The 27,412-nt window shown below is 38.6% G+C and overlaps 1 protein-coding gene across 1 annotated transcript in view; it reads right to left on the reverse strand.

Annotated features, from left to right (window-relative positions):
* ARHGAP42 (Rho GTPase activating protein 42) overlaps positions 1-27,412 on the reverse strand; it is a gene marked incomplete at its 5' end in the record, with an annotated part of 308,666 nt that overhangs the window by 13,441 nt on the left and 267,813 nt on the right. Inside the window, 10 exon segments of the mRNA XM_006150099.3 lie at positions 2,206-2,268; positions 4,203-4,359; positions 4,744-5,124; positions 6,388-6,532; positions 7,978-8,137; positions 14,152-14,257; positions 17,898-17,956; positions 18,865-18,949; positions 20,360-20,434; positions 21,355-21,417. Coding sequence (XP_006150161.1) covers positions 2,206-2,268; positions 4,203-4,359; positions 4,744-5,124; positions 6,388-6,532; positions 7,978-8,137; positions 14,152-14,257; positions 17,898-17,956; positions 18,865-18,949; positions 20,360-20,434; positions 21,355-21,417 — 1,294 coding nt within the window.

The raw sequence follows: 27,412 nt of genomic DNA on the forward strand, positions 1-27,412 counted from the left end.
TGGCATACATGAGGCTGTTTTCAATATTGTTCGATGAAAAGGAAGAAGGTGAAGATATTGCAGGTTGAGTTAGGTGCATGCAAGTGCTTTGGGAGTCAGCTATACATATGGAAGGTACTGACCATCCTCTGAACAAGATACCAAAGTAGCACTATAGTAGAGTTTATTAAAAAACCTGATACACAGGAACCATCACTAGCCTCTGGACAAACCAAAAAGAGTGTGAAGGTGATTGTTATCTCTCATAATTAGTACATTCCTAGCACTGTGTAGATGCTTAACAAATGCTTTCTTTGAAGTCCACATACTTACATAAAGCCGGTAATTCTTTATTTGAGTAAATTTTAGAAGAACTATATATGAACAATCATCTGTAACTCCTTTTCTTTGTAGCCTCAACTAACCACACCTGGGAAGTGCAAAAATGCATCACTACATCCACAAAAAAGATCAAGGCTTATTTTCCAAGTTCTGTCATTAATATTCTCTTTTGGGACCAGCAGATGGTGTAATGGTTATGTTGCTGACTCCCATGTAATTGACTGCAGTTCAACCCTTGGGCCCAGTGAATTAAAACTCACACTGGGTGCCAGTGCTTGCATGCTCAAAGTCCCAAGAGGAGAGAACAGAGGAGAAGGAATTGCGGTGTGGCCACCCCTCCATGGGGTGATCTCTTGCTGTCTCTCTGTTTCTTTCTGTCTCTCTGGTAAGCACACAAGCCCTTAGCACAAAAACTCTCTTTAAAAAAAAAAAAAATCAGTAAATCCTTGTCTTTAAGAAATTCTGTTATTTAGGGACCAGCAGTTGGTGTAATGGCTATGTCGCTAGACTCCCATGTAGTTGACCACAGTTTGAGTCCCAGACCCGGTGGCTTAAACTCATACTGGGTATGGGTGAGTGCATGCCCAAGATCCTGAGAGGAGAATGGAGAAGGGATTGCAGCATGGCCATCCCCCCCGGGGGGTGATTTCTCACTTGTTTTCTGTCTCAGTCTTTCTGAAGTGCATGTGGCCTATAGCAAAAACCTCACACACAAACACATACACGCACACACACACACACAAAAAAAAAAAAAAAAGAAAGAAAGAAAGAAAGAAAGAAAGAAAGAAAGAAAGAGGAACTCCATTATTTAAATTAAAAATCAAGTGGGGCCTGGGGAAAAACATTTGGAGGAGGGATACGGAGACAGCATTGTTGAGACAGGGAGGTAGTACTGTTATATTTTGATCAACTGGACCAGGGAGAAATGTTCACATATTGAAATGATTACCTTGTAAACTAAAAAATGTGATTGAATGTATTTAAGAAATGTTAAAAATAAAATAAAAAATATAAACACTTTCATTAAAAGAAATCAAAGTCCACTGAAGATTAAAAGAATCAATACAGAAAGTAAAAAGAAGACATCAGGGCTTTTAGAAGGAAGCACATTAATAGTAAAAACATGTAGCAATCATATCAGGAAGGATGTCAGATCTGGAAACCCTGAATGAAGTTCTGCACTCAACAGCATTTGCAGCAATTAACTACAACACCTTCACAGTCCTTAAGAATAACTATATTTTCAATACATGCCCATGAAGATTCTTCTATAAAAATAACATAAAGAAAATTTTTGTTAGGCCATGTGTGCTTACCAGAGAGTGGGAGGAGAGAGAGTGAGAGAAAGTGAGAAATCATCCCTGGAGGGATGGCCACTCCATAACCCCTTCTCTTTCATTCTCCTCTTGGGATTTTAGCCGCACATACACACATGCCCAGTATGTTTTTCAAGCTGATGGGTCTGGGACTTGAATTATGAAGTAGATCATGTGGGATCCAGCTGCCTTAACCACCATGCCACTGGCTGGCCCAGTTACATCATTTTTAATTACAAGAATATATTTTTGAAAATTCCCTGAAAGGACGATCATCAGAGTCAAAAGGCGTGAAAAGGTTATGTAGCTCCTATGTTTTAGGAAACCTTGTATGTTTAGATTTGTTGTGAAGATTTTAGCAAACAAGGCATCACTATCATAATCTGAGACATCAGACCCCATTCCCAGACATGGCCTCTCATGAAGGGTCAGTGGACATGGATCTAACCATCTGCATAACTGAGGGGCAGAGCGGCATGGATAGTGTGTCATGTGACCATAAGGCAACAATGTCACCACTGTCTTTTTATTATTATTATTATTGAGTTTAAGAGTTTTGAGAACTTACCGCCCAGGAGCAACTGGCTTAAGAGAACCAACATTTTCAAATAGTTGGGCTTTTGCTGCCACTCTGAAAAACAATTTTTAAAGTGTAAATTTTATAAAGTTAATCAGAAATTTATTCTGTTCAAAGTAAAATTCAGGGTTATCAGTTAAACAAAAACTACTTAAGAAACATCATCACCAAAATGAGAACCAAATTTTAATTGTCCTAAGCTTTAATGTGACACAGAGATCTATAATGCCAATGTCCAGCTCACCAAGTATCAGACTGCAATAAACTTGCAGTCACCTCCCTTGGGGACCTCTGTCCTCATCCTTCTTACTTCGGTAAATTGTGGGAGCAGTAAAAGGAACATTTTCTCCCCAATCTGCTCCCACTAGTAGGTTACTGACTCCTGAGGAGCCATCAGGAAAGAATCAAAGAATTAAATTAACAGAAGAATGAACAATTGTTCATTTATATACATATATTAAAAACCACCCTGAATTCTATAATTATTTCATGTATTTTTTACATCCAAATGTTTTTCCTGTAAAGTGAAAAGAACAAACTTTGAAAATACAACCAAAACATAGATTTGTGGATTTAAATCTTGTTTAAAATCATGGCAAGAACATGTTCTTTTTGAGATAAGAGGTCTTATCAGGTAAAGATGAAAAAGAAAGGAAATTAAGGTCCCCTAGATAATTAGAAAAGTTTCTATATTTACTAGGAGGGGACTTCAAAGTCCTAGAAAACTGTTCTAGACTTAAAAACAAACAAACAAACAAAAACCATCTTCTTTAATTGATAAAACTCTTCTCCCATTGGCTTAAAATTTAATTTCCTCTACTGGCTAGAATGATACACACAGGGAAGCAGAGAGATGTATAAATATATTTGTCTATACCACTGTAGTTGGATTTCCAACCGAGAAAAATAATAGGAATTGAACACACTCTACAACTGAAAAGTCTTATTGAAGGAAGGGAAGAACAAATGAATTTAAGGCATTGTTCCTATGGAAACAGGCTGAGTTAAAAGCCTTACTGAACTTTTAATGAATAATTAAAATGTCAGGAATAACATCATATTAAAGATGGACACAGTATAACAGAAAGAACAGATACCTGAAGCTACAGAACCCTGCCCAGCTTGGAATCATGGCTCTGACACTTAGTAGCAGAGGTCTATATGGACTAGTTTCCTCAATTTTCTAAGCATCAGTTCTCATCATCTCCAAAATGGAGCTCATACTACCAGTTTCAGGACACTGTGGACCTTAAAGAGAGAACTTCCATAAAGAGTAAATAATGGCTCATCCAGCTTTGGAAAATGCTCAGCAAACGCCATGAAAACAAATGAAGGGAGAGAAACTTCCTCTCTGGATTCTGCTTATTCTTTTCTCCAGGTGCTCATCTGATCTTCTTTACCTAATCTTCCTGTTCCCGTCTCTATACCCATCTCCCATCAGGCGTTACAACTCTGCATCATTTCTTTCGATCAGAAGTACTCTTGGTTTTCCTGTTCCTCGTTCTCTGGGAGCTGTTTACATCTCTGAGGGCTCAGGTAGGGGGGACCCAGGCTAAAGAGGAGAGAAACCAACCCTTACGAGCTACAAAGTAACTATTAATATATTTATTTATAACAGACAAAAGCAGCTGGGAGCTAGACTGACTGTCAGTCATGGCATAGCAGTCTCTTCAGAGAGGAGAATGTTTAGCTGCTCCAGGAAGGCTTTTAGTTTCAAAGCCCTTACGTACTATATTTTCATGTCCTTAAATTAAGCCATATTTCTGCGTCTAGTGAAAATGCTCAAAGTGCCATCCCACATGACTGTTTACATATGCTGACTCACCTTCCATGTCCCTTTTAGAAGAGAGTAAGGGTCCTACAGAGGTTGACCATACTCACTCTACAGATGAAGCAAGGGATTGTGGGATTCCCAAGCATTGTTTTGAACACAATTAACCTCTCTATATCTCTGGGAGACATAGCCAAGACAAACATTTCCCACTTACACTGAGCCAGGTCGTTGGTAGCCATTGCTTGAGGCAGTGTCTAGCCTTAACCTCCTGCACATTTTTGGAGGTAGGTCTGGGTTTGGAGGGGTTTTGGGTGTATCTTTGGAACCTATAGAACTTAAGCTTTGAATGGATCCACTGTAGCTCTTGTTTCCTAAAACGAAAGCCCAAGGGGGGGAAAAAAAGGCAAGGTGCTATTAGACAAAATAATACCAGTAACACAGTACATGTGCATAACAAAAGGAAGCATTTTTCTCTGAGCCCAAATGAGAAGGAACAGAATGTTCTTTGAGTATAGCAGCCCATCACTCAGGGAGATCAAAATCTGCAGTAATTACAAAGACATCACCTTGCAGAGATGGAAAGATTCAGGAAAAGTCACAGCACACCAGAGTTTTAAACTCCAAGCCCAGGAACAAAGTAGATAAGCATCATTAGTTTCTTTCTCCATTAACTTTATCCCTGCTTAATCACGCTGAATAATCCAGCAAGTGACATGGAGACAATGACATCTTACACCAGCACCACTATGGCTTACCTTCAGCAGCAGAGATGGATCTGAGAGAGGAAGCAGAGGTTCGTTTCAGTCCTGAAAGCCCATAAGGCCCTTTCTTGACTAGATCTATAGGTGGGGAGACATCCCCCGGGCTGGTGACTGAGGCAACACTCTGGCAGTCTGATTCTGCATCCGTTTTGGTTGCATCTTCTCTAGAACTTGATTCAGGACTAGTTGTCCAAAGAGCAAGGCTTTTCTGCCCATTGGAAGATGATGGGGTTGCGATCCAAGGGATCCCTCCAGATTTCTCCCTGGGCTGACAGGATGCCGACTTTGTAGTGCTATTTTGTTCAGAGGAGTGAGAGGAGAGTGACTCAATGCTACCCATGGGTGTGCTGTCTGGGCTGCTGCTATAGGAGTCACCTGGAGGAGCAGGAGGGGGAGAGAAAAAAACACGCCTGTTTGATAACAGCATCTCCAAAACCTTTCTGTTCATCAGCTCAGAATGTGCTTTGTGGCCACCTGACCCCATCGGCATCCTAGGCCTTTACCTGGTATGGAGAACTGTCTTCTGTATTAGACCAAGGCTTGAAAATACACATTTGAATTTGGCAAATGTCTTTTTCAATACTATTCTAAAAAACCTGCATATATACCTATGAACTAACTGCTCTGTGTAATTACTTCTTGAAGCATTAGTGGACTGGCTTGATTTCAAACAAAATTTGTGTCTGAAACAGCACTCAAAAGGAAGGGAAATACGAATCCTTTGTGATATTACAAGAGATCAATGGGAGGGAGTATATGACAGGACTCTTAATCCTCATTTTTGTTTTTTTGATCATAGGTCGTTCTGAGTTACAATGGACCTGAATCCTCTTTCATTCAGAGGCATCTGTAAATCTCAGCAGCAAATTACGAGGTGCTCATAATTTTCGAAGTAAGGATTTTTTTCATTTTACTGTGAAGATATAGCTGCATAAAAAACTAGCTATTTGACTGAGTTTATTTTTTACCATTCATAAAAGTGTAAGAAAAAAATCAGAGAAATCATGAAAAAAACCCCACTCAAATCTAAATTAAAAATGAGTAGACTCTATTTTCAATTAAATACTGACCACTGGAGAAAATCAGGGGCAGGGGGACTATAAAATGGGATGAGAAGGGTCACAGATGATTGCATACCACAGGCTCAAGCTGCCACCCACACCTTCTGAGGCCTTGACTCTGAATAGCAAGTTAGTGATAATGCATGATATCCTTTTTTCTTTTTCTTTCTTTTCTCTCTTTCAGATGCTTTGATACCCAAGAGGTGATGCTTTAAGAACATAATGTAAAAGGAAGAAAGAAAATGACTGCTTCAGTCAGGCTTTCTCTGGCTTTCTTCTCTACCTTTTTGACAACAGGACAAAACCTACTACAAAGTAGCACCCGACGTACTTAATCACAGCTGCAGGAAAAAAGAGGCATTGAACAAACTATTTTTTTTCCTTTGTAGCAATAATGAATTTGTTTGTCCAAGATACCTTGGGATTACACTGGCAAAGAATACGTAAATATTAGAAGAGGGGCTGTTGGGGAAAGGGCGTCAGTGAGAACATCTATTTCTACCTAGTTGCAAATAAAGTGAGACAAAGCTGAATTAAAGAATGAAGAAAGCACCTCTCTAGGGCCATGCACACTTACTGTCGGGTTCTGCCAGGCATGGAGTATACCTCCCCCTGGGCTTCCGAGAGCCCGTGGAGAGGCAGATTGCTCGTGTCCTTCGTGATCCAGACCGAGACTGAGGTTGTGGAAGAAGAATGCTTGGGTCGGGGGCAGTGTGAAAAATCTACGTAGAGGAAAAATGGATGAAGGGCAATAAACAGGTGAAATTGCCATTTTAATCATAAAATAAGCTTGGAGAGTTATTAGATAATCTTAGAACTATATGCTATTCATTGGTTGCATAGCAAGAGATGCTTAACACACACACACACACACACACACACACACACATATCCTAGAACAGTTATAAACTTTCTTCTCCATTTACAATGAGTAATGTTTCTTCTCTAAGCATTTTTAAAAAATTCTCCCAATATCCCAAACAGTGAAACTCAGCTCTTTCAATAATTTCAATAAAGCCTTTCAAATACAAATAAATGTCTATGTCAAGACACATCGGTTCACTCTTCTTTACTATAACATTCTCTTTCCATCTTCATGCTCTGAAGAATATAACCTGAGAGGATGAGGCTCATTTTGTATCATTTCTCCAGCTAAATGGCTACTTCTTTCTCAAGGCTCAGAGTGGTCAGGGAATGTGACAGGCGAGGTAAGAGCACAACCCCTGGAGGCAGCATGTGTTCTCAGGCTGTGAGAGTTTGTGACCTTGGGTAGGTGCCAGGACACTCCCCTGTGGGCACCAGGAAGGGACCCAAGGAGACAGGGACCCAGTTATCTCACACAGGACCAGAATGGATATAAATGGATCACAAGCGGTAAACCCTTAAGTAGCTGGATTTACTTAACAATCAAATCAACATGGCTTCCACAATTTCTTCTTCCCATAGTTATGCCAAGATCACATTCTTTAAAAGAAAAGAAATTCTCTTTAAGGCCTGGATATAGAGAAGATTTCAAGGATCTATACCCTAAAAAATATCTTTTTTAAAAAAAATTTAGAATATTACTTCTGGGGGCCAGCAGGTGGCATGATGGTGAAGGCGCTGGACTCCACATGGCCGACTGAGGTTCCAGTCCTGGACCTGGCGGCTTGTTTTTTCATTCTCCCTTTCTCTCTCTCTCTCTCTCTCTCTCTCTCTCTCCAAATTGGAGAATAACAATAAAAAATAATTAATTAAATAGAAAAAAGAACATTACTTCTATTAAAGGAAGGAGACTAACTACACAGGGATGAAAGAGAAGGTTAAAACAGTCTTAACCACAATGTAATCTTATTCTCTAAATATAAGTAATATATTGACTATACAATTGCTGAAGAAGAAAAATTTGAGAAGTAAATGTTGTATTGGGTTGTCAGAAAAGTCATGACATCTTTTTTCACATTTTTCTATGCAAAAATATATCATGATCCTGATGACCCAAACACTAAAGAGTATTAAGGCTCACTTAAACATTAAACAAAAAATAATCAAGGTCAACACAGAGTGAATTTATACCAGACTTACAAGAACATGAGGTCACAATGTAAAGCTTACAGACAATACAAATTCTAAATTATTTAAACACAAAATACAAAATGTAACGTTGGCACATGAAAATTCGGCCCACCTTTTCGTAATGCTCTATCAGAATTTCAACTACAATATTCTGAAACTTAATATTCATCATAGCTGCCACAGTTTCTTCTTGCGCTCTCATTAGGGTTGGTCCAAATATGACGCCAAGATTTGAGACAGTCATGAGATTTTGTTGGCTGTGTAGTGATACTCTGCAAACCAAGAACAACAAAAACATCTTAAATGTTTAACACTTAAGAGATATTCTCTTCTGTAGAATTTGAGGCATAAAAATGTAAAATATGCCATTATAGGCTAATTCTTCCAGTTGGTTTGAACTGCTCCCAATGACACTAAAGGATATAGTCATAAAGATGTAATAGGTCAACATTAGTCCAAATAAAACACATAATTACAAGATTTAACATAGTGAAATGAAAAGAATTTTGATTTTTCTAAACCAAGTCCAATGACCTCAGGAAGATTAGTAGGTGTTTGGCATTTTCTGGGGCACTACACTCCTAGAACAGAGGGTGAGGATCAGACTGGTTGTAGTGACATTCAGATTCATCAACATGTTAGAGAGACCATACTGTCAGGCATTTCACACATATTACTACATCCAATCATCAAAGGCAGTCAGTTATTCCTGTCTTACAGTTAAAAATCACAGATGATCCTAGAGTAAATTGGGAACTGTGGCAAATTAGGGGTCCTGACTGCAATTCAAGGGTTTTCTCAAGACCCTCAGATATACCATAGGACAATATAGATTTGTTCATTCGTTCATTCCTTCCTTCTATCCACCCACCTATCCAAAGCTTCCCTTAGTGTCTCTCTAGCCTCAGGCACTGTACTAGGCAAACAGTAAGGCAAACAGATAAGGAGCATCATTGTTGGCTGAAAAATGAAACGAAAAGTCTCTGAGGTCACTAACCTGAGCAAAGTCATCCCAGCAACAATGATCAGAATGATTTCTGACTGGCTTACTAAATCTGGAAATTAGATACATTCATTTAACTAATCTTCTGGTTTCATCATGAGCTTTCCTATCTAACTCCCAGTCAAGTTATAAGAATGTAGTTTTAGGAAGCAACACAGCGTAAGATTATGGTTATGTGTGACTGAGTACGTATCACCTACTATATTCTACACCCTCACAGATTTCATGGGAAATCCAGGGTGTTAGATTATCTATGCAACTCATGACACCGGACAGAAATTGCTGGCATTTCCCCGTGCCTAAGGCAGTACTGGGTGAAATGGCTTTTAGAGTGAGAAGGGTTACATTCTAAGTTTATTTTTTTATATTATTACCAAATATTATATATTATTTATTTATATGACATGTATGGTATGTAAAGGCAGTAAGCCTATCTAGATCCATCACTTGAAAGCTGGATTGAACACAGCCAAGTTGTTTAATATCTGTAGATTCAGCTTCATCATCTGTAAATCAAGTATGACATCTTTATAGGATTGAGAAACTTAAATGTCAATAAAATAAACTATTGGGTCATTAGGAAAGTCACAAGGCATTTTTGCATAGAAAAACATGTCATGACTTTCTCAACAATCTAATAAAAGATGATCCTGAGACAACATTCTCCCCTGAAATTAAGCTGACTTTAGACATACTTGGTAAAATATCATTAGTTACCATAATGTAACTAAAATGGAATATGATGACTATTAAGCTCAATAGGAAATTTGAAAATCTTTAAAAACTTGGTCTCTTTTGAAAAGGAGAGTTGATGACTACACAAAAGACAAAATATTTCAATGACTCATTTTCTCTTCATTGAATTTCCCTTCTGCTGGGCTACTCAAGTAATACAGACCTTACCACTCCTCATTTCAGTAGGGTTTGCAACTCATTCCCTCAATTCATGTAGGGGGCACATTGGTAATTGTTGTCTTCTGAAACATCCCCCTCTTCTTTATTTAAAATGTATATTGGAATCTGCCAATTTACCTTATTTTAAATCTATGATTTTATGCAGAAAGGAATCAACATTGTATGCTTAAAAGTTAAACTTTTCAGATGGTACACAGGAACCCCCAGAGACACAAAACTCAGAGAAACAACCTAAGGAAGAAAAAAATTATCATAAAAAAAGGGGGCCATCAGGTGGTATGGAGTTAAAGGTGCTGGACTCTAACATGGCTGACTGAGGTTTGAGTTCTGGACCTGGTGCCTTGAAACACTCTAGGTGCGCGTGTGTGTGTGTGCCCCCAAAATCACAAGAGGAGAACGAATTAAAGCATGGCCATCCCCCTTGGGGAGTCATTTCTCACTTTCCCTCCCTCTGTTTCTCTCTCTCTTTTAATCTCTCTCTTGCGAGCATACAGGCCCTATGGCAAAAACTTTAAATGGAAAAAAAAATCTAAAATATCTGGAAACTGCGCTAAGAGCATATAGATTGAAGAAACATTTGTTGCAAAGGGAACTTGTTGACTTTAGCCATATGGAGCATTGGCCTTCAAACCTGCTGTCTACAATGCACCAAAGAAAATTGAGGGGAAAAAAAACTACATATTACTTCACACATCTTTTAGTTCACATCTGTGTGTTTCAGAATTAGTTAATAGCTACAAAGGATATAATTACTTGCATTCTGAGAACAATATGTTGAGACATGCAATATACAGAAAACAAAAAGAAAAAAGAAAAATATCCAACTATACCAAGAAAACATTAAATGTGAATAGATTGAGTGATACAATCTAGAGTTAGAGATTATCAGACTGGGTTTAAAAAAAAAGAGAGAGAGCGATCCCAGTGTTTGCTCTCTATAGTAAACATATTTTAGATTCAAAAACAGATAGGTTGAAAGTAGAAGACAGAACACACATCATGCCAACAGCAACATGAGAAAGTCAGAGCAGCTTACACTAATACTACATGAAATGGATTTTAAAGCAAAAAAAATGTTATGAGAGATAAAAATAAAATACAATGATAGAAGAATCGACTCAATGTGAAGCAAACTTATGTGCTTATGGGAAGGCTTTCTCAATAAAGAACTCAAGAGTTTTGTTTAGGTTCATATTTTCACAAACTTAAGAATTTGTGGTCACCAGGACCAGCAGTCAGCGTAAAGGCTATGTAGCTAAACTCCCATACAGTTGACTGCAGTTTGAGTACCAGACCCGGTGGCTTAAAACTCAAGCTGAGTGCATGTGCGTGCGTGCCCAAGATCGTGGGAGGAGAAGGGATTGTGGCGTGGCCATCCTCCCTGGGGGGTGATTTCTCGCTTTCTGTCTGTCTTTCTGGTGAGCACATGCGCCCTATAGCAAAAACCTCTTCAAAAAAGAATTTGGAGTCACCTAGATATTTTCAAATTAAAAACAACTTCAACAAATTGGTAAATTTAATACCATTAGTGTCTTTCCATGTGTAATATTAAAAATTCATTTAGGAGAAACCTTTCACTTTTAGTTTTGCATTCAAATGAACTCCAGAATAATTTTTTTTAAATGTTATATCTCCCCAGTGAATAAGTCTTCCCAAAATGTGCTTAAAAGTAAGAACACTTTTAACATTTTTAAGTTGAATTACAGTCAAAGAAGATAGCAGAGATAGCTTTTGTCTTAAAGACAAAAAGGAAATTCCTTTCCTTCTAAGAAAGGAAGCCATGATTTATTCTACAGATGGTCCCTGACTTTGGACGGATTAACTTAAAATTTTCTGATTATACGATGATGTGACAGTGGTATGCATTCAGTAGAAACTATACTTCAAACTTCAAATGTTTATCTTTCCCTGGGCCAGTGTCTGTCACGTGGTATGGTACTCTCTCATGATGCTGAGGAGCAGAACCCAGCTCCCAGTGAGCCATGCAATCACTCAAGTAACAAATACTCTATGGAGCATAGAGCATGGTTATTCCAGAGCTTTGGATCCTGGGTTTTGTGTTTTTGCACTCCATTGTGTCTCTGAAATGCCCATGCTTGCTGTAACCCCACTGTAAGTCAAACAGCATCTGTATTTCTCAATTAATGGAGATTTGGAATTGATCCTTTAGTCTTTAGAATCCCAATTGAGATAACTAGGTTTTTTTTTTTTTTTTTTTTTTTTTTTTTTTTGTGAGGTTTTTGCTATAAGGCACATGTGCTCACCAGAAAGAGAGACAGAAAGTGAGAAATCACCCCCTGGGGGGATGACCACACCACAATCCCTTCTCCTCCATTCTCCTCTCTGGATCTTGGGCATGCATGCACACATGCCCAGCGTTTTAAGCCACTGGGTCTGGGATTCGAACCGCGGTCGACTATATTGGAGTCCAGCGACATAGCCATTATGCTAACTGCTGGTCCCAAGATAACTAGTCTTATATTCCCCCTTTTTCCAGCCATATAAAGAGACCAAAAGTGTTCTTAGTTGTTTGTGGTTTTCATGAGTGAGTGAGTGGTGATTTGAGCACATTCCTCCGCTGCCACTTAGTCAATGGGGCTTGGCCTATTTTAGGTTCAAGAAGGAAGCCAGGAACAATGGTAAATGATGGACAAAATATGTTTCAAGCACTCTTTAGTGGTTACTACACCAACACTCCCCTGTGTCAAAGCCACACACAGTCACAAGAAGGATGAAGCTTGTGCTAAGCCAACATTCTGGATAATTAAGCAAAAACAATTTATGTGATACTCATGTGGTTTTTAAAAGCACAGTTTAGAAGCCTTGCTAGAAAATTACACCAGTTTGAAGACCAGAAAAAGAATGCCCAATAAATAGTATAGTTACATTTCATGAAGCGCTCACCCCATTCTAAACTAACCCTGACCAAGGACAGCAGTCCTTTGTTCATTAGCTAAAACAAATGCTGCTATGGGTCAATAGTTAATGATGAACTTTAATGATATCATTCCTAAAGAATTTCCTTTTTATTTTAAGCTGTGGCATGTTGCAGGGTGGGGTGCTCATATTCTCTTAAAGCTTGCAAGTTGAGATTTAAATGTTTATGTAGCACTATTTCAAATGCGCATTGCTCAAAGGAGCATAAATTGGTTGTCACTTACATCACAGAAGGAATAAGTAATCATTTTATTGTAAATCATGGTATTCTTTAAAATGGAAAATGTCTCTATTAAATAGTAAATGTTGTATGGGAATTTTTAAGTAAGTTTAGAACTGAATTTAGACTTTATTTCCAATAGCATAGCAAATAAGTTACTGGAGTATATACATGTGTGTAAGTGTGTTTATATACATGTGTTTTAATCTCTAGATAGATAGGCTTTATCAATCTATAATGATTAACTTCACATGGCAACATGTAAAGTTGCCGGCAATTTAGGATGAGTAGATTTTTTGGGCCAACATTATTTTAGGTGTTTCTGTGAAAGTACTTTTTTAGATCAGATAAACATTTAAAGGAGTAGATGTGAAATGGAACAGACTATCTTCTATAATGTAGGTGGGCCTCATCCAATCAGCTGAAAGTCTTAGGAGAAAAAGGAAGTAAAATTGTGCCTCCAGACTGCCTTTGGATTTGAGCTAAAATATTAGCTATTTCCAGGTTCTAGCCTGTCAGCCTCCCTGGGGATTTGGGATTTACCAGCTTCCAAAATCATGTCAGTCAATGAAAATCAGTCAGTCTATCTATCAATTTCTCTCTCTCTCTCTGTGTGTCTGTGTTTCTTTTTACACACACACACACACACACTCACATACACACCCACACACACCCTATTGGTTCACTTTCTCTGGGGAAGTCTAATACAGTATCTGTCTGTCTGTCTATTAATCAGGAGGCAGACAGAAATTTTTAAGTACATTGATGAATTGGCAGCAATGCTAGAAAAAGTCTTTGGAGATTAAGAGAAGCTGAATCCAGAGAAGGAATCTAGCATTAGAGTGTGGTATTGACCCGGGGATGACGACTTTGGTGGTACAGAGCTCTGGTCCTCAAACCCACTGCCTACACTGCACCTAAGAGAATTGGGGGGAAAAATCTCTACTCCTTCAGGTATCTTTAAGTTCACATCTGTGTTTCAGAATTGGTTGAACAGTTGCAAAGGGATATAATTACTTGCACATGGAGAATAAATACAAATAAATCCACACATACAGATTCATCTTTAAAATAACCATATCACGTTTTAAGCACATTCAATGTACTCTGATTATAATAGAAAGGTTATAGCATCATATTTTTCAGAGACATGAACAAGCTGAACTTTAACAGGTGAGCAAGTTGTTAAATGAACAATAGAAGACAATTACTTGACCAGGTGCTTTATTAAGATGTCCAGCATCTCCCTGTTTTTTTCTGGCAATTTGTGCACCAACGCATGTACTGCCTCCACCCTGTAGTTCTGGTCATCAGATTCTGTTAAATAAAAAGGTTGCAAATGTTTAAGTGTTAATTGTATTCAAACACATATATAAATATTACTTCTTTAAACATGACCACTTCTGCCTCCCATGCCTGACTGGCATTGGTTCAAGTACATACTGTTATCACTCTCTGAGGCTTAGAGAGGTTAACTAACTCACCCACGGTCATGAAGTTAGGAAACCAAACAACCTCATTTCTATCAGTTCTACACAAACATGCTTAGCCACTGAGCTATATACTGCATTGTTGGGAAAGTTGTGACACATTTTTTCATCGTCACGACTTTCCCGACCACCTAATACTTTTCATACTACCCTAATTCATTATCTGTTTGGAGTTTGTCATCCAAGGATAGGATCCAGCCTTTAGAAGTGTTAACAATCACAGCAAGTGGTACAGACTGTCTAATGTGCCAGGCACTGTAAAACACACTATCACATAGAAACTGCCTAGAGATCCAAACCCCCAGTGACCAGAGGAAGCTGGTATTCTTTTTCTTATACAGATTCAGTGACAAATACAGTAACTTTTCTGAGGTCTCAACATTATTATGAAAACAGAATAATAATGATTTTTTTTTTTTTTTTTTGCTATAGGGCACGTGTGCTCACCAGACAGACAGAGAGAGACAGAGAGACAGAAAGCAAGAAATCATCCCCTAGGGAGGATGACCACGCCACAGTCCCTTCTCCTCCATTCTCCTCTCGGGATCTTGAGCACGTACACGCACGTGCCCAGCGTGAATTTTAAGCCACCAGGTCCGGGATGCGAACCACGGTCGACTACGTGGGAGTTCAGTGACATAGCTATTACGCTAACTGCTGGTCCCCAAAACAGAATGATAATGAATTTTAAGCCCATACCAACCATGGTAAATCTGAAAACCTAGACCTCTTCTAAGGTACTCTTTCTTTTTCTTCTTCTTTTTTTTTTTTTTTTGTTTTTGCTATAGGGTGCGTGCGCTCTCCAGACAGACAGAGAGAGATAGAGAGACAGAAAGCAAGAAATCACCCCCCAGGGGGGATGGCCACGCCGCAATCCCTTCTCCTCCATTCTCCTCTTGGGATCTTGGGCACGCACACACATGCGCCTGGCGTGAGTTTAAGCCACCGAGTCTGGGACTCGAACTGCGGTCGACTATGTGGGAGTCCAGCGACATAACCATTACGCTACCTCTTCTAAGGTACACTTGACTACCGGGTAAAAGCCAAGATGTTAACTGGTCTGCTAGAGAAATATCTGCCTCTTCAGAACAGGAATCTATTAGGTCGTCGGGAAAGTCAAGGCTTATTGTCTACGTTTTTCTATAAAATGTGTCATGACTTTCCCGACAACCCAATAGTCAGCATTCTCTTGCTGTAAAGTAAACAAGTAATGTGGGAATGCTGACTGCCCACTACACCAAGCCCTTTTACTTGATAGTGCCTGAACACGTAAGATTTATATTCTGGGACCACTCTGGGCACAGTTACTTGGATACAGTGCGAGGAGAGAACACGGCTGAGGCGAAACACCAGGTCTCTTCTAGGAGTCGGGATGCAGACACCAAAACTCTTGTCTGTTGGATGCATGAAGCAAAGCAGATTATATAAAACCAAGGGTGAGGCGACCAAAATATCCCAAGAAAGTCTGACTGGAAAGAGAGACAAAAATGAGACAGAAATGCAGCAAAGAATGAAGATCAGAGATCCTCCAGAAACAGTGAGAAAAGAAACACTAATTCCCAACTCTGCAGTTTCTGGGTACAGGCTCTTGGAAGCCTGACTCCTTCTCCAGCAAGGAATTCTGTGAGGTACCTCTTGGGCTCTGAATAACTTCCCCTTTATTCTAAGCTGCACTTTTGATGCTTGATGCCAAATAACCTACTTTTATTAACTCAGCACCTACTAAATAGGAATCCCTGACCCAGATAAAAGATGAATTCTTATATGTAAAAACATACTTTAAATCTCATGGTCAGAAGGAATATGACTATTTGCAAGAGAAGCAAGTGGAGAAACAAAATCAGTGACCAACGATTTGTACTAAAACAACCTACTTAGGAAGCTCAAACACTATTTTTTAAATAATTTTTATTTATTAATTTTAGTTATTATTTATACAGTTAATCACTATATGTAATTTAGAATGTAGAGACTTTATCCAGCGTGACACACACCTCAGTCCAGCCCAGTTGAGAACACACGCACGTCCTCATCAACAAATAATAAACTATATCCGCATCCTACAAAAGCCTTACCTCTCCACACACACTATTGTAAAATAACCTTTCTGTAAGAAACGGCTGTAGGATAAAAGTAAAACAACAACAACAACAACAACAAAACTAGCTTGTAGCTCTGGTTTTCCCATGAATCTACCAGTGCCCTTTGACAAACAGCTTGCCTAATCTGAGGTCTGATTTCCTGGTTGACAAAAATGAAAGGCTGGATTATATACTTTCTTAAGTCCTGTTCATCTAGTAGAGAGATTTCTATGAAGAGAGTGTAGAGAGGAGAGTTTTTATAGTAGAAAGCTGTAAAGGTACTTATGTGGCCAAGTGGTTAGACATGAGTGCTGGATCCGAAACCAAGGTCGCTGAACTCTATCTGACACTTTTATCAGAAGACAATATTTCTGGTGACATGACAATCTATGACAGTAAACTAATGCAACTGATTTCTCCCCTAGATCGTGAAAAGAACTCGTTAAAGTCATACTTCACACATCTTAACAACGAAATGCTCGCTTCTGATTAAGTTGTGATGGGTTCAGATGGTAATCTGGCACTTTGGTCTCAATGGTTTAAAAGTCTGTATTTTCACTTCTCAGGTTGTATGTTTCGTACTGTTCTCCAAACCACCTCACTCCCACAAATTTTCAATAAAACTTATCTGTTCATATGACATTATGACAGTCACAGATTTAAAGAAATAACATAAATATGTCACCATTGAAAATAAATACAAGAGGGAGAAAGGACTGACCTAAGTGACTATTGCTTGTCAAAAAATATTTGACTCTTTTCTCCGATTTAGGAATATAGCGTGTGAGCTTGTTTGGTGATATGACTTTCTGTATATTTTTGCAGTCAAGTTTATTTAACCACTGAATTGCTTATCATGCAAATAAAATAAAAGTAGAATTCCTCACAGCTATTTTTTTTATTATTAATAATCACTAGAGGGTACATACACTGACCGGAGACAGAGGGAGGAAAGGAAGAAAGCACCCCCTTCAATGGGGGCATGGACATGCCACAAACCCTTCTACATTTCTCCATCCTGCCAGGGTCTTGGGCATCTGTGCACATGAACCCGGTGTGTTCTCTAAGCTGCAGGAGCCAATATTCAAACCATGGTTGGCCATGTGGGATCCAGATCCTTTAACCACTAGGCCACAGGGCTAACCCCTCATAGCTCCTTTTAATCACACCAGAGTATTACCCTAATGTGGTCTCATTTGGACAAATTAGTTCAGTTCATTCTGCAATTTCTTACTGGCCTATAAACAATATGGCTGCCAAGTGCCAGATTGGTAATTTTATAAGCAATATGCAACAAAAGATTTCAACTGGCTAATTAAAATTACACAACTAAGTATATCTGTATAGACTACATCAATTACAATGCATCTGATGCAGTGTACTTACTAACAGCAACAATAAAATCTTTGTGCAACTTGTAAGTCATCAGTGGTTCTGCAAGGCACCTACAACAGAGAAATGGGCATATTTCAGAATAGCAGTACCTTTTTCTGCCCTAAACTTTCAGAACTTCTTTAAGAATTGGGTGATTAGCATTTGTCAACTAAAGATGTCAAGAGTGGAAAACTCTACACCTGCCTTCATGTGACAGGCCATAGTCAAAACACTTCAATACAAAATATTGCATAAAATGACCTTTAGGATATGCAAATAAGGGACATAGGAACACTAACAAGTTCTGTGTTTAAATTTGGGCCACACTCCCAGCATATCTCATTATATTGGTGTAATTATTCCAAAATTTGAAGAAGAAAAAAAAATACAAAACAAGATCCAAAACACTGCTGGTCAAAAGCATTTTGAATAAAGGATACTCAACCTGTGTGATCAAGTCCTAGTGGGGGAGGGGGGTAGAACTCCAGATAGTTCTAAAACACAGACCTCAAAAGCACCAATGTTCCTTAGTACTTCTTGCCATGATTATATTACAAGGGAAGGTCAGAAGACAATTTTTTCCCTTTGTAAGAATTACCTTACTCTAGGAACAATGTCACCCTCACACATGGGGATGATAGTTTTGAAAAAAAAATAAAGAACAGAAGAAAACAACTTCCCATTTCCATTTCAATGTTATTTCAAAGAAAAACATGAAACCCCACATTCAAATTCACTATTTAACAAGAAATACTAATTCAGTATTCATAAAATATTTCAGCCTTTTATGACAATAATGGAAAAACCAAGTACCAGGTCCAGCACATAAACGTAAATGTTACCATCTAATTCTGCTTCCTCTCAAGTGAAAGAATGGAGCTGAGGAGTGAAGCTTGTATACACAGGCTCCACGAAATCCCAGGGTTACTGGTCAAGGCAGTGAGTGAGAGAGTCCATCCAGGAGTTAAACCCTTCTCACCTGAGGTAGTTTTTCAGCCCACTCGTTATTGTCTTATTGTCCCACAGTTCAATATCGATGTCAATGTCAGGAGGGGATTTGGGAGCTAGAAAGAACAAAAACAGGATGCTCAGATTGTACAACTTGGAATACGACTTACATAGTAATGATGAAAACAGATACAAACCTAAGTAAGTGCAAAGAGATAGGCATCCATTCCTTAGGATACCCACAGAGTTAACTTTGGGACTGTTGCTTATGTAAACTGACAGAAAGTGTACCTGGACACTACATCTCCAAGTTATTCCTGTGGAATAATATTCAGCCAAACCAAATTATCATGAATTGTTAACATGTCAGAGTTTACCTGGCAAGCTTCTAGGTGCTTTACACAGATTAACATAGTCAATCCTCAGAATTCTTTTTTTTTTTTTTTTTTAATAATTATTTAATTTTATTTATTTATTCAGTCATTTTCATTTGACCAGAAAAAGGCACACAGAGAGAAGGAAAGTGAGAAAGCAAGCCACCAGGTCTGAGACTCGAACCATGGTTAGCCATGTGGGAGTGTCCAGCACCTTAACCACCACACTACCTGCTGACCCATTCCTCAGAACTCTTAAGAAGCAAGCATTATCATCATCGTGATTTTACAAAGGAGGAGGCTGAGACAGAGAGTTAAGTCAATTATCCAAGGTCACAAAGCTTTTTCTTTTTTAAATGGGAGAGTGTGTGTGTGAGAGAGAGAGAACACATGGGATAGAGAGAGAAAAGGAGAGAGACAGTGAGTTATTTTTCTGACAATATCTTGCCATGTTCTGATCCCTTCGGCCCTCGCCTCCCAGCTACTTGGGACCACAAGTGTGCTCCTCTGTGCCTGGCCTGTTAAGGCTGGCCTGAGAAACAAATCCAGACCTCCCATCCGGCCTCAAAAGTGGCAAAGCACCACCTTTCCACTTGCAGCACAGAGGCTGGGCCAAGGCCACAAAGCATTTAAGTGGTCTAGCTGATGTTGTAAGCCAAGTGCATCATGCATTTTGTTATATCTCTAGCTATTGGAAAAAACAGCCTACTGTTATAAAAATGCCTTCTCAAATTTTTACTGTTCATTTATTATTAATAAACACTAAAAATGGAATGCAGGGCCAGCTCGCGGCAGAGAGGTAACATGCTACTCAAGAGATGATGGATCCGAGTGGAAGATGGTAGGTTCAGCTCCCCGGCTGACCTGCTGAGCATACATACCCTGGCTGGCTGAAAAAGGCAAGGGTGGTGTAGAACCCTGCTAAGTATGTTTGTCTGTTGGTCTGTCTGTCTCTCAGATCCCCACTCTCTGTTCCTCACTCTTGAAAAAAGTAAATAAACTTTAAGAGACCTGTCTACATCTGTAAATGTTAAATACTATTTGAAAATATTCAAACATAAGAAATAGCCTATATTATTGCAAAGAAATGTATGGTTTGGATTGCCTATAAGAATATAAAAATTAATTAATTTTCCTTCATCCAAAACTTACAAAAAGTGGTGTTCATGAGTTTCTGAACTTTGGAGTTCACACCTCCTATTCGGTAGAGGCCCAGGATGGTAATGCCTAATGGGAAGGAAAATCATGGAAAATGACTTGAGACACAGTTTTGCAAGTACAGAATATTAAAAAGCCAGACCTATACCTACAGAGAATTCAAAAGCTATGTATCCAATTTTGCAGTCGAACTTCAGCAAACCTAACCTAGAAACAGCCATCAGAATGCATTTCTCAGAGCAGGTGCCAAATGTGATTTCGAAGTCTTTGAAGATCTTCAAAGCAGCAACAAAACCTTGCCTAGTCACTGTTATTTGAATGAAAAAAAAAAATCAAAGATGGGAAGGGATCATCATGATTCCTCATCTTCTATGTCATCAGAATCATGGAGTCTTGCATGGGGGTCAGATCTCTCACACATTCTACACTTTTATACATTCACTTTAAAAGTGAAGAAATAGACTTTGAGTTGAGGAGAAACTACAAAACTTCTGCAAACTTCTAACTGGCAGTACCAAACAGGAATCTAAACTTAGAAAACTCCAACGGCCAACATGAGTTTTCCTTTAGATATGTTTTTCTAAAAGTAAAAAAGGTCTAAAATCTAACTGGAGTGGGCTTCAAGAGTGAGGCCATTAAAGTCACTTAGTGAAAGAAGAAAGTTAAGGCATGCTCCTAAGGAATTGTTCTCACCTTCCCAGTGCTAGAAAAAAGTTAGGGAGGTGCTTACGTAATACAGAAGACACAGTCCACCAGTAAGAAATAACAGAGGCTATATCCAAAACAAAACAAAACAAAAACAAAAACAAAAACTTTAAAATTGTCTGTGGTGTGATTTTTGGTAAAATGAAGTTCAAGGTCCAGTTATTTGTGAGATAATATAACCTACACCTTGACATCACTCTTAACCTTATGTTCATGATGAAATATACCTACATATTCTACTCTGACAAGAGACAGTAAGGATGTACCTATCAGATGACACTTACCTCTTGTTTCCACAGCTTGAATGCATTTTCTTACAAAGTTGAACCCTGCTTCATTTAAGTACACTGAAACAAAGCAATTTATAAAGCTACATTAAGTGACTTACATTCCCTCTTCAGTGGTTCTGTTCATTATACCTCATGACTTAAGAGGACAGTAGTTGTCATTGAGTTAATCAAATATTTTGATTACAGGCTACTTATTTTGGAGATAAAAGCAGAGGAAGAAGATTCACCTTTATGGTTATGACATCAATCTGCTTACCAAGAAGCACAGATCCTTCAAAGAAAATATGATACAGTGATACCAACCATTTTTCCTCAAACTAGCATTGAACTCTACTATATTTTTTTCAGATGATAGAAACAAATACAGTAGACATGAAGCTTCCCTTTGTGTAGAAAATGACATGACAAAGTCTTAGTCATATTCTTTCCAATGGGATTCTCAAAACAAGACATAGAATGAAAGCTTTGTGGTCTTAAGATGAGTCGATGGATTGCTAAAAACTGCCTTTTCTCTGTACTATATTCTAGAATAAGGATTCTAACTCAGGTCTCCTGATTCCAAGTCCAATGCCATTTCAACTGCATTTTGCTGTAATATGCAAAGTAATTTAAAAGATTCTCAATTAGTCTGCTGAAAATCCCCCCAAAGCTGTTAGGTTAAGATACAGCTTTTTTTTTTTTTTTTTTAACTAGATTCCTTTTAAATATGTTCTAATTATTCTAAGGTTTTGGGATCAAATCAAGTTAAGATTACTTATTTTAAAAAACAGGCTTTATTTAAGGCTACCAAGTAACAACTAGAAAAAAAATTGATTTTGATTTTTTTCCTAAACTATGACACACCTTTTCCTCACATGTTTAAAGATAGGATATTTTCTGTATTTTCAACTAATAATAAATAAAGATAATTCAAACCAGTAAATATTTAAAAGTGGCTCCCATTTAAACAAGGTCGATAAAACTTGTCTATATAGCTCAACACAGATCCACAGACAAAACATATAAAAAATTATGATAAATTTAAGAAAGGAAACTAGCAACTGGCTAGAAACTATGAAGAAATTCCAGACATAGAAAAAACAATGAAATTTAACTGACTGGCAGAAATATCTGGGACGTCTATGACCCCAAAACTAGAAGTAATGGCAAGGAGGGATATTTATTATATACTGTCACTTGCAGTTTGAATCCTGGACCTGGTGGCTTAAAAATCACATTGAGTACATGTGCAAAATCCCAGGATGAGAATGAAAGAGAAGAGATTGCAATATGGCTGTCCCCTCAGAGGGTGGTTTCTCACTTTCCCTCTTACTGTCTCTCTCTGAGTGCATGTGCCCTATGGCAAAATTAATTAATTAACTAATTCATTAATTAAAAAAGAAAAAGAGTTGGCTGTGTGCCATGTCCCTGTGGTCCCATATGGAAAACTGAGATAAGAAGATTATGACAAGACCCTGTCTTTAAAAATAAAATGAAATATAATAACCTGCAAGACAATACAGCCTATTTTACTAAAATGTAAAAACTTGAGAATATGGAGCCAGCAGGTGGCATGGTGGATAAGGCACTGGATTTCCACATGGCCAACCATGGTTTGAGTCCTAGACCCAACAGCTTAGAATCACACCAGGCTCATGTGCATGAGTGCCCCAAATCCCAACAGGAGAATGAAGGAGAAGGAATTGTGTGGTCATTCCCCTGGGAGGTGATTTCTCACTTTTTCTCTCACTGTCTATCTCTAGCAAGAGCATGTGCCCTGGAGCAATAACCTAAAAAACAAAACAAAATAGCTTTAGGATATGAATATTTCCATTTTCCTAGGAAAAAGTTTCATAAAGACCTATGGAAGCTATGAGGGCTGAAGATAAAAACTCATTTTTATTCACTAGATTTTGGAACCATTCAATATTTAAACTATATATATATATATATATGTGTGTGTGTATGTGTGTGTAGATATATATGTATGTTATATATATTATTTTGATATATTATTGTATTATAATGTGTGTGTCAGTGTGTGTGTGTATATGTGTGTATATATATATATATATATATACATATACATATACACACTTCAAAAATAATGTCTGTACTCTAGAGAGGAAAATGCCCAAACTAAGATATGTACAGACTTCAACAGGAACTGGCTCACTATCTCCTTGTTCTCATGTTCCCAGGTCAAGAGAACAGCACTCAGTGAGTGCTGAGGGTGGACTCAACACAAGATCGAATGGCCATGGATGAGCATCTCATCAGAGTACAGCTGCTGACCTATAGCAGAGTGCAGTGCATTTTGGACACCAAGAAAAAACTGCTTGCTTCTAATAATCCCAAATCCCTTGCATAACATTACATATGCAGATATGTTAAAATATTAGTTGAATATAGGAAACAGTTTAAGAGGGAAAAGTGAGGAATTGCACATTAATTTTCATTTTTAACGACAAAAAACAAGACCAAAAATGTAACCCTGGATAAAAACAAGACACCAGCATTTTTATATCAACTAAAACTGCAAGTTCCTGACATTTAAAACGTTTGGTACTTAAGGTCACACTGTTCAGCTTTTCAATAAAGAAGATTTACTGACAAAGAGAAAAACAGTTCTTGCAAAGTATCAATAAAATTTGCCTTTGGCAAAATGAATGAAGATAGTTATGACATAGAAAAGAATTTCTTGGTACCAGCAGATGCTGCAATGATTCTTCACTGGACTTCCATGTAGTCAACCATGGTTTCAGTTCCAGATCCAGTGACTTAAAGCTCATGCTGGGTGTATGTGCGTGCTTGCCCAAAACCCTGAGAGGAGACTGGAGGAGAAGGGATTGCAGCTTGGCCATTCTCTTTGGGGCTTGATTTGTCACTTTCTGTCTCTCTGGTGAGTACGTGTGCCCTATAGCAAAAATCTCTCTCTAAAAAACAAAACAAAAAACAAAACAAAGAAACCAAAAAAAAAAAAAACCCAGAATTTCTACTGTAAGCATTCATTTTGAGAAAAATAACCAGGTCCTATTATGAGGATATACTAGGACCTCTGGCAGCAAGATCCTAGTCCATTCAGTAAACTGTTATCATAGGCTCGTTATGAAGAATAGAATCTTATAAGCAGTCAACTTGACAGAGAGGCCATTTATTGGGTGCTGCTGTCCCAATGTACTCTATTCTCTGACTCTCTTTCTTAGCTCTCTTCACATGAGTAAATGCAACATTATCAATCAGTTCGGAGATACGGGAAAATATACCGTGTCAATAAAAATAACCATGCCCATTGATTGTTTCATTTGGCCGTCCTGAGCTTTGCTTGGAAGAGTACATTTCTGTGGTGCAGAGATAGTGCCCAGCTGTGTAAGGGCGAGGTAGTTCTGAGTTTTAGTCCCAGCCTTGCTGTTACTGTTGTCTGAATGGGAGTATGCCTATTATTTCCTATGAACTTGAGACCTTCACTTATAAAATGAGGAAAGTAGCAATACATGGTAAGAAATTGTAGGAAGATGAAGCCAAAACCACAAGAAACAGTGAAGAGCACCTAACAACAAAATAAGACTAAATGCTAGGTTGGTGTCTCCTTCCACTTCTGTCTACCTACCATTGCTATTACTACCTACTATTGCTATTACTGTCTACCTACCATCGCTATTACTAAGGGAAAGAACATTTTTTTAAGAGTTAATTTTATTTTTTCTTAGTATTATTTTCATTTGCTACAGGGCATATGTGCCCACCAGAGAGAGAAAGAGATAGAGGAAAAGTGAGAAAGCAAGCCACCAGGTCTGGGACTCAAACCGTGGTTGGCCATATGGGAGTCCAGCACCCCAACCACCATGCCATCCACTGGCCTCAAAAAGAAATATTAAAAGAAGTCAATCATTAGTTCTGACTACACAGAGAGAGTAGTTATTCTCTCTCTTGTTGGATGTGTCCTGGGCATAGTTTTACTCTCTCTATGGCTTGTTTCCTCTACTATAAAGATAATACCTCTTCACTGGGTTCTTAAGAGAAGACATAAGTTAATTGCTACAAAGTTCCCACAAGAGTGCTTGGAATATGGTTGGTGCTACAGAATTTTAGCTATTATCATCAACAGTTCTGACAAAAGGAGAATGAAAATATCTATACCTGTAAATTTCATTAATAAGACATTCTTTGGGCATGGGCGAGGGATTGTTAGCCAGGAGTGCTGTTTTTCAAAGAGGAGGACTGCATTACTTATTTGCAAACTATTTGAGGTCTAAAACAAAGATGAGTTTCTTTAAAATAGACATGATTTGGACATAAACAAAGCAGGCTATGTCAACAAAGCTGGCTGCTAAATAGATAAGAAATTAGAGATGAAGAAATGTCCCCATGGGGGAATCAGTAGATGGTGTAATGCTTATGTCACTGGACTCCCACATAGTTGATGGTGGTTCAGGTCCTGGACCGGTGGCTTAAAACTCACACTAGGCATGTGTGTGTGTATGCTCAAAATCCCAAATAGAGAATGGAGGATAAGGGACTGTAACTGCAATATGGCCATCCCCCCGTCTCTCTGTTGAGCACATGCAACTATAGCAAAAATCTCTCTTAAAATGAAATAGAAGAAATGTCCCCATGGGGCCAGCAGGTGGTGTGGAGGTTAAGGTGCTGGACTCCCACATGGCCAAACATGGTTTGAGTCTCAGAAACCACAGTTTAAGGCTCATGCTAAGTGTGTGTAAGTGCATGCCCAAAATCCAGAGAGGAGAATTGAGAAGGGATTGTGACATGGTCATCCCTCCTAGGAAGTGATTTCTCACTTCTCCTCTCTCTGTTTCTGTCTATGTCTGGCGAGAGCATGCATTCTATGATAAAAACCTAAAAAAAAGAAGAAGAAAAAAGAAATGTCTTCGTATGTGCATTAAACTTCCATAAATCACAAACAGCCAATACGCCCTCTCACTGGGACCTCAGTCCCAGTCAGCAGAGGGCACCATGTTGGAATTAGTGCTCCATATACTTGTCCCTCACTCCAGGACAATTCTGTCTCTCAGCACTCTTAGAGACAAGCTTGGTCATATGATATGCACTTATCAATGAAGTATGAATTGAAGTCACATGTCATCACCCAGCAAATCTGAAGGGCTACATGTAACTTTTGCCATTCTCTTTTTAACCCTAGTAGAAGATAAAAAATAATACAGAAGGTAGCTACTCTCTCAGTTTGAGTTCCAGGATGAAAACTATGTGTAAGATATCACTGTATTTATGGCCTTTGTGAACAAGAAATGAACTCTTACCATTGTAAGCCTCTGAAATTTGAGGAGCATCTGCTACCATAGTATAACCTGTTCAGTTCCTATTGATGGGTAACTTCAATAATTCACTGTAGCAAAAAGAACTTGCTAAAATAAAGCCAATCCCACAAAATTAGTTTTCCCTTCCTACCTGAAATATATAACCCCATTTTGACAACTGGTTCGTCAATTCACATAACAGAGGCAGCAAAACACAGTAGTGACAGTGCCCATTCATGGTTGCTTTGTAACTGTGCTGTTTGACAGTACCTTCACTTGAGCAGCTAGCAGCTTCTGTGAGGTCTGAAAATATGACAATTGGCGGGACCAGCAGTTAGTGTAATGGCTGTCGCTGGATTCCCATGCAGTCGACCGTGGTTTGCGTCCCGGACCCGGTGGCTTAAAACTCACACTGGACGCGTGTGCATGCATGCCCAAGATCCTGAGAGGAGAATGGAGAAGGGATTGCAGCATGGCCATCCCCCCTGGGGGGTGATTCTCGCTTTCTATCTCTCTGTCTCTGTCTGTCTGGCGAGCACATGCGCCCTATAGCAAAAACCTCTCCAAAAAAAAAAAGACAATTGGCTTAAATAATTTGTCTCCCAATGACTTGACATAAGATATAGTCTTGTATTTTTTTTTGAGAGTTTTTTTGTTTTGTTTTGTTTTGTTTGTTTGTTTGTTTTTTGCTATAGGGCGTGTGTGCTCACCAGACAGACAGGGAGAGACAGAGACAGAAAGCAAGAAATCACCCCCCAGGGGGGATGGTCACGCCGCAATCCTTTCTCCTCCATTCT

Source organism: Tupaia chinensis, unplaced genomic scaffold (genome assembly GCF_000334495.1).
Source record: "Tupaia chinensis unplaced genomic scaffold, TupChi_1.0 Scaffold000276_2, whole genome shotgun sequence".
In the NCBI taxonomy this organism is placed as follows: Eukaryota; Metazoa; Chordata; class Mammalia; order Scandentia; family Tupaiidae; genus Tupaia; species Tupaia belangeri.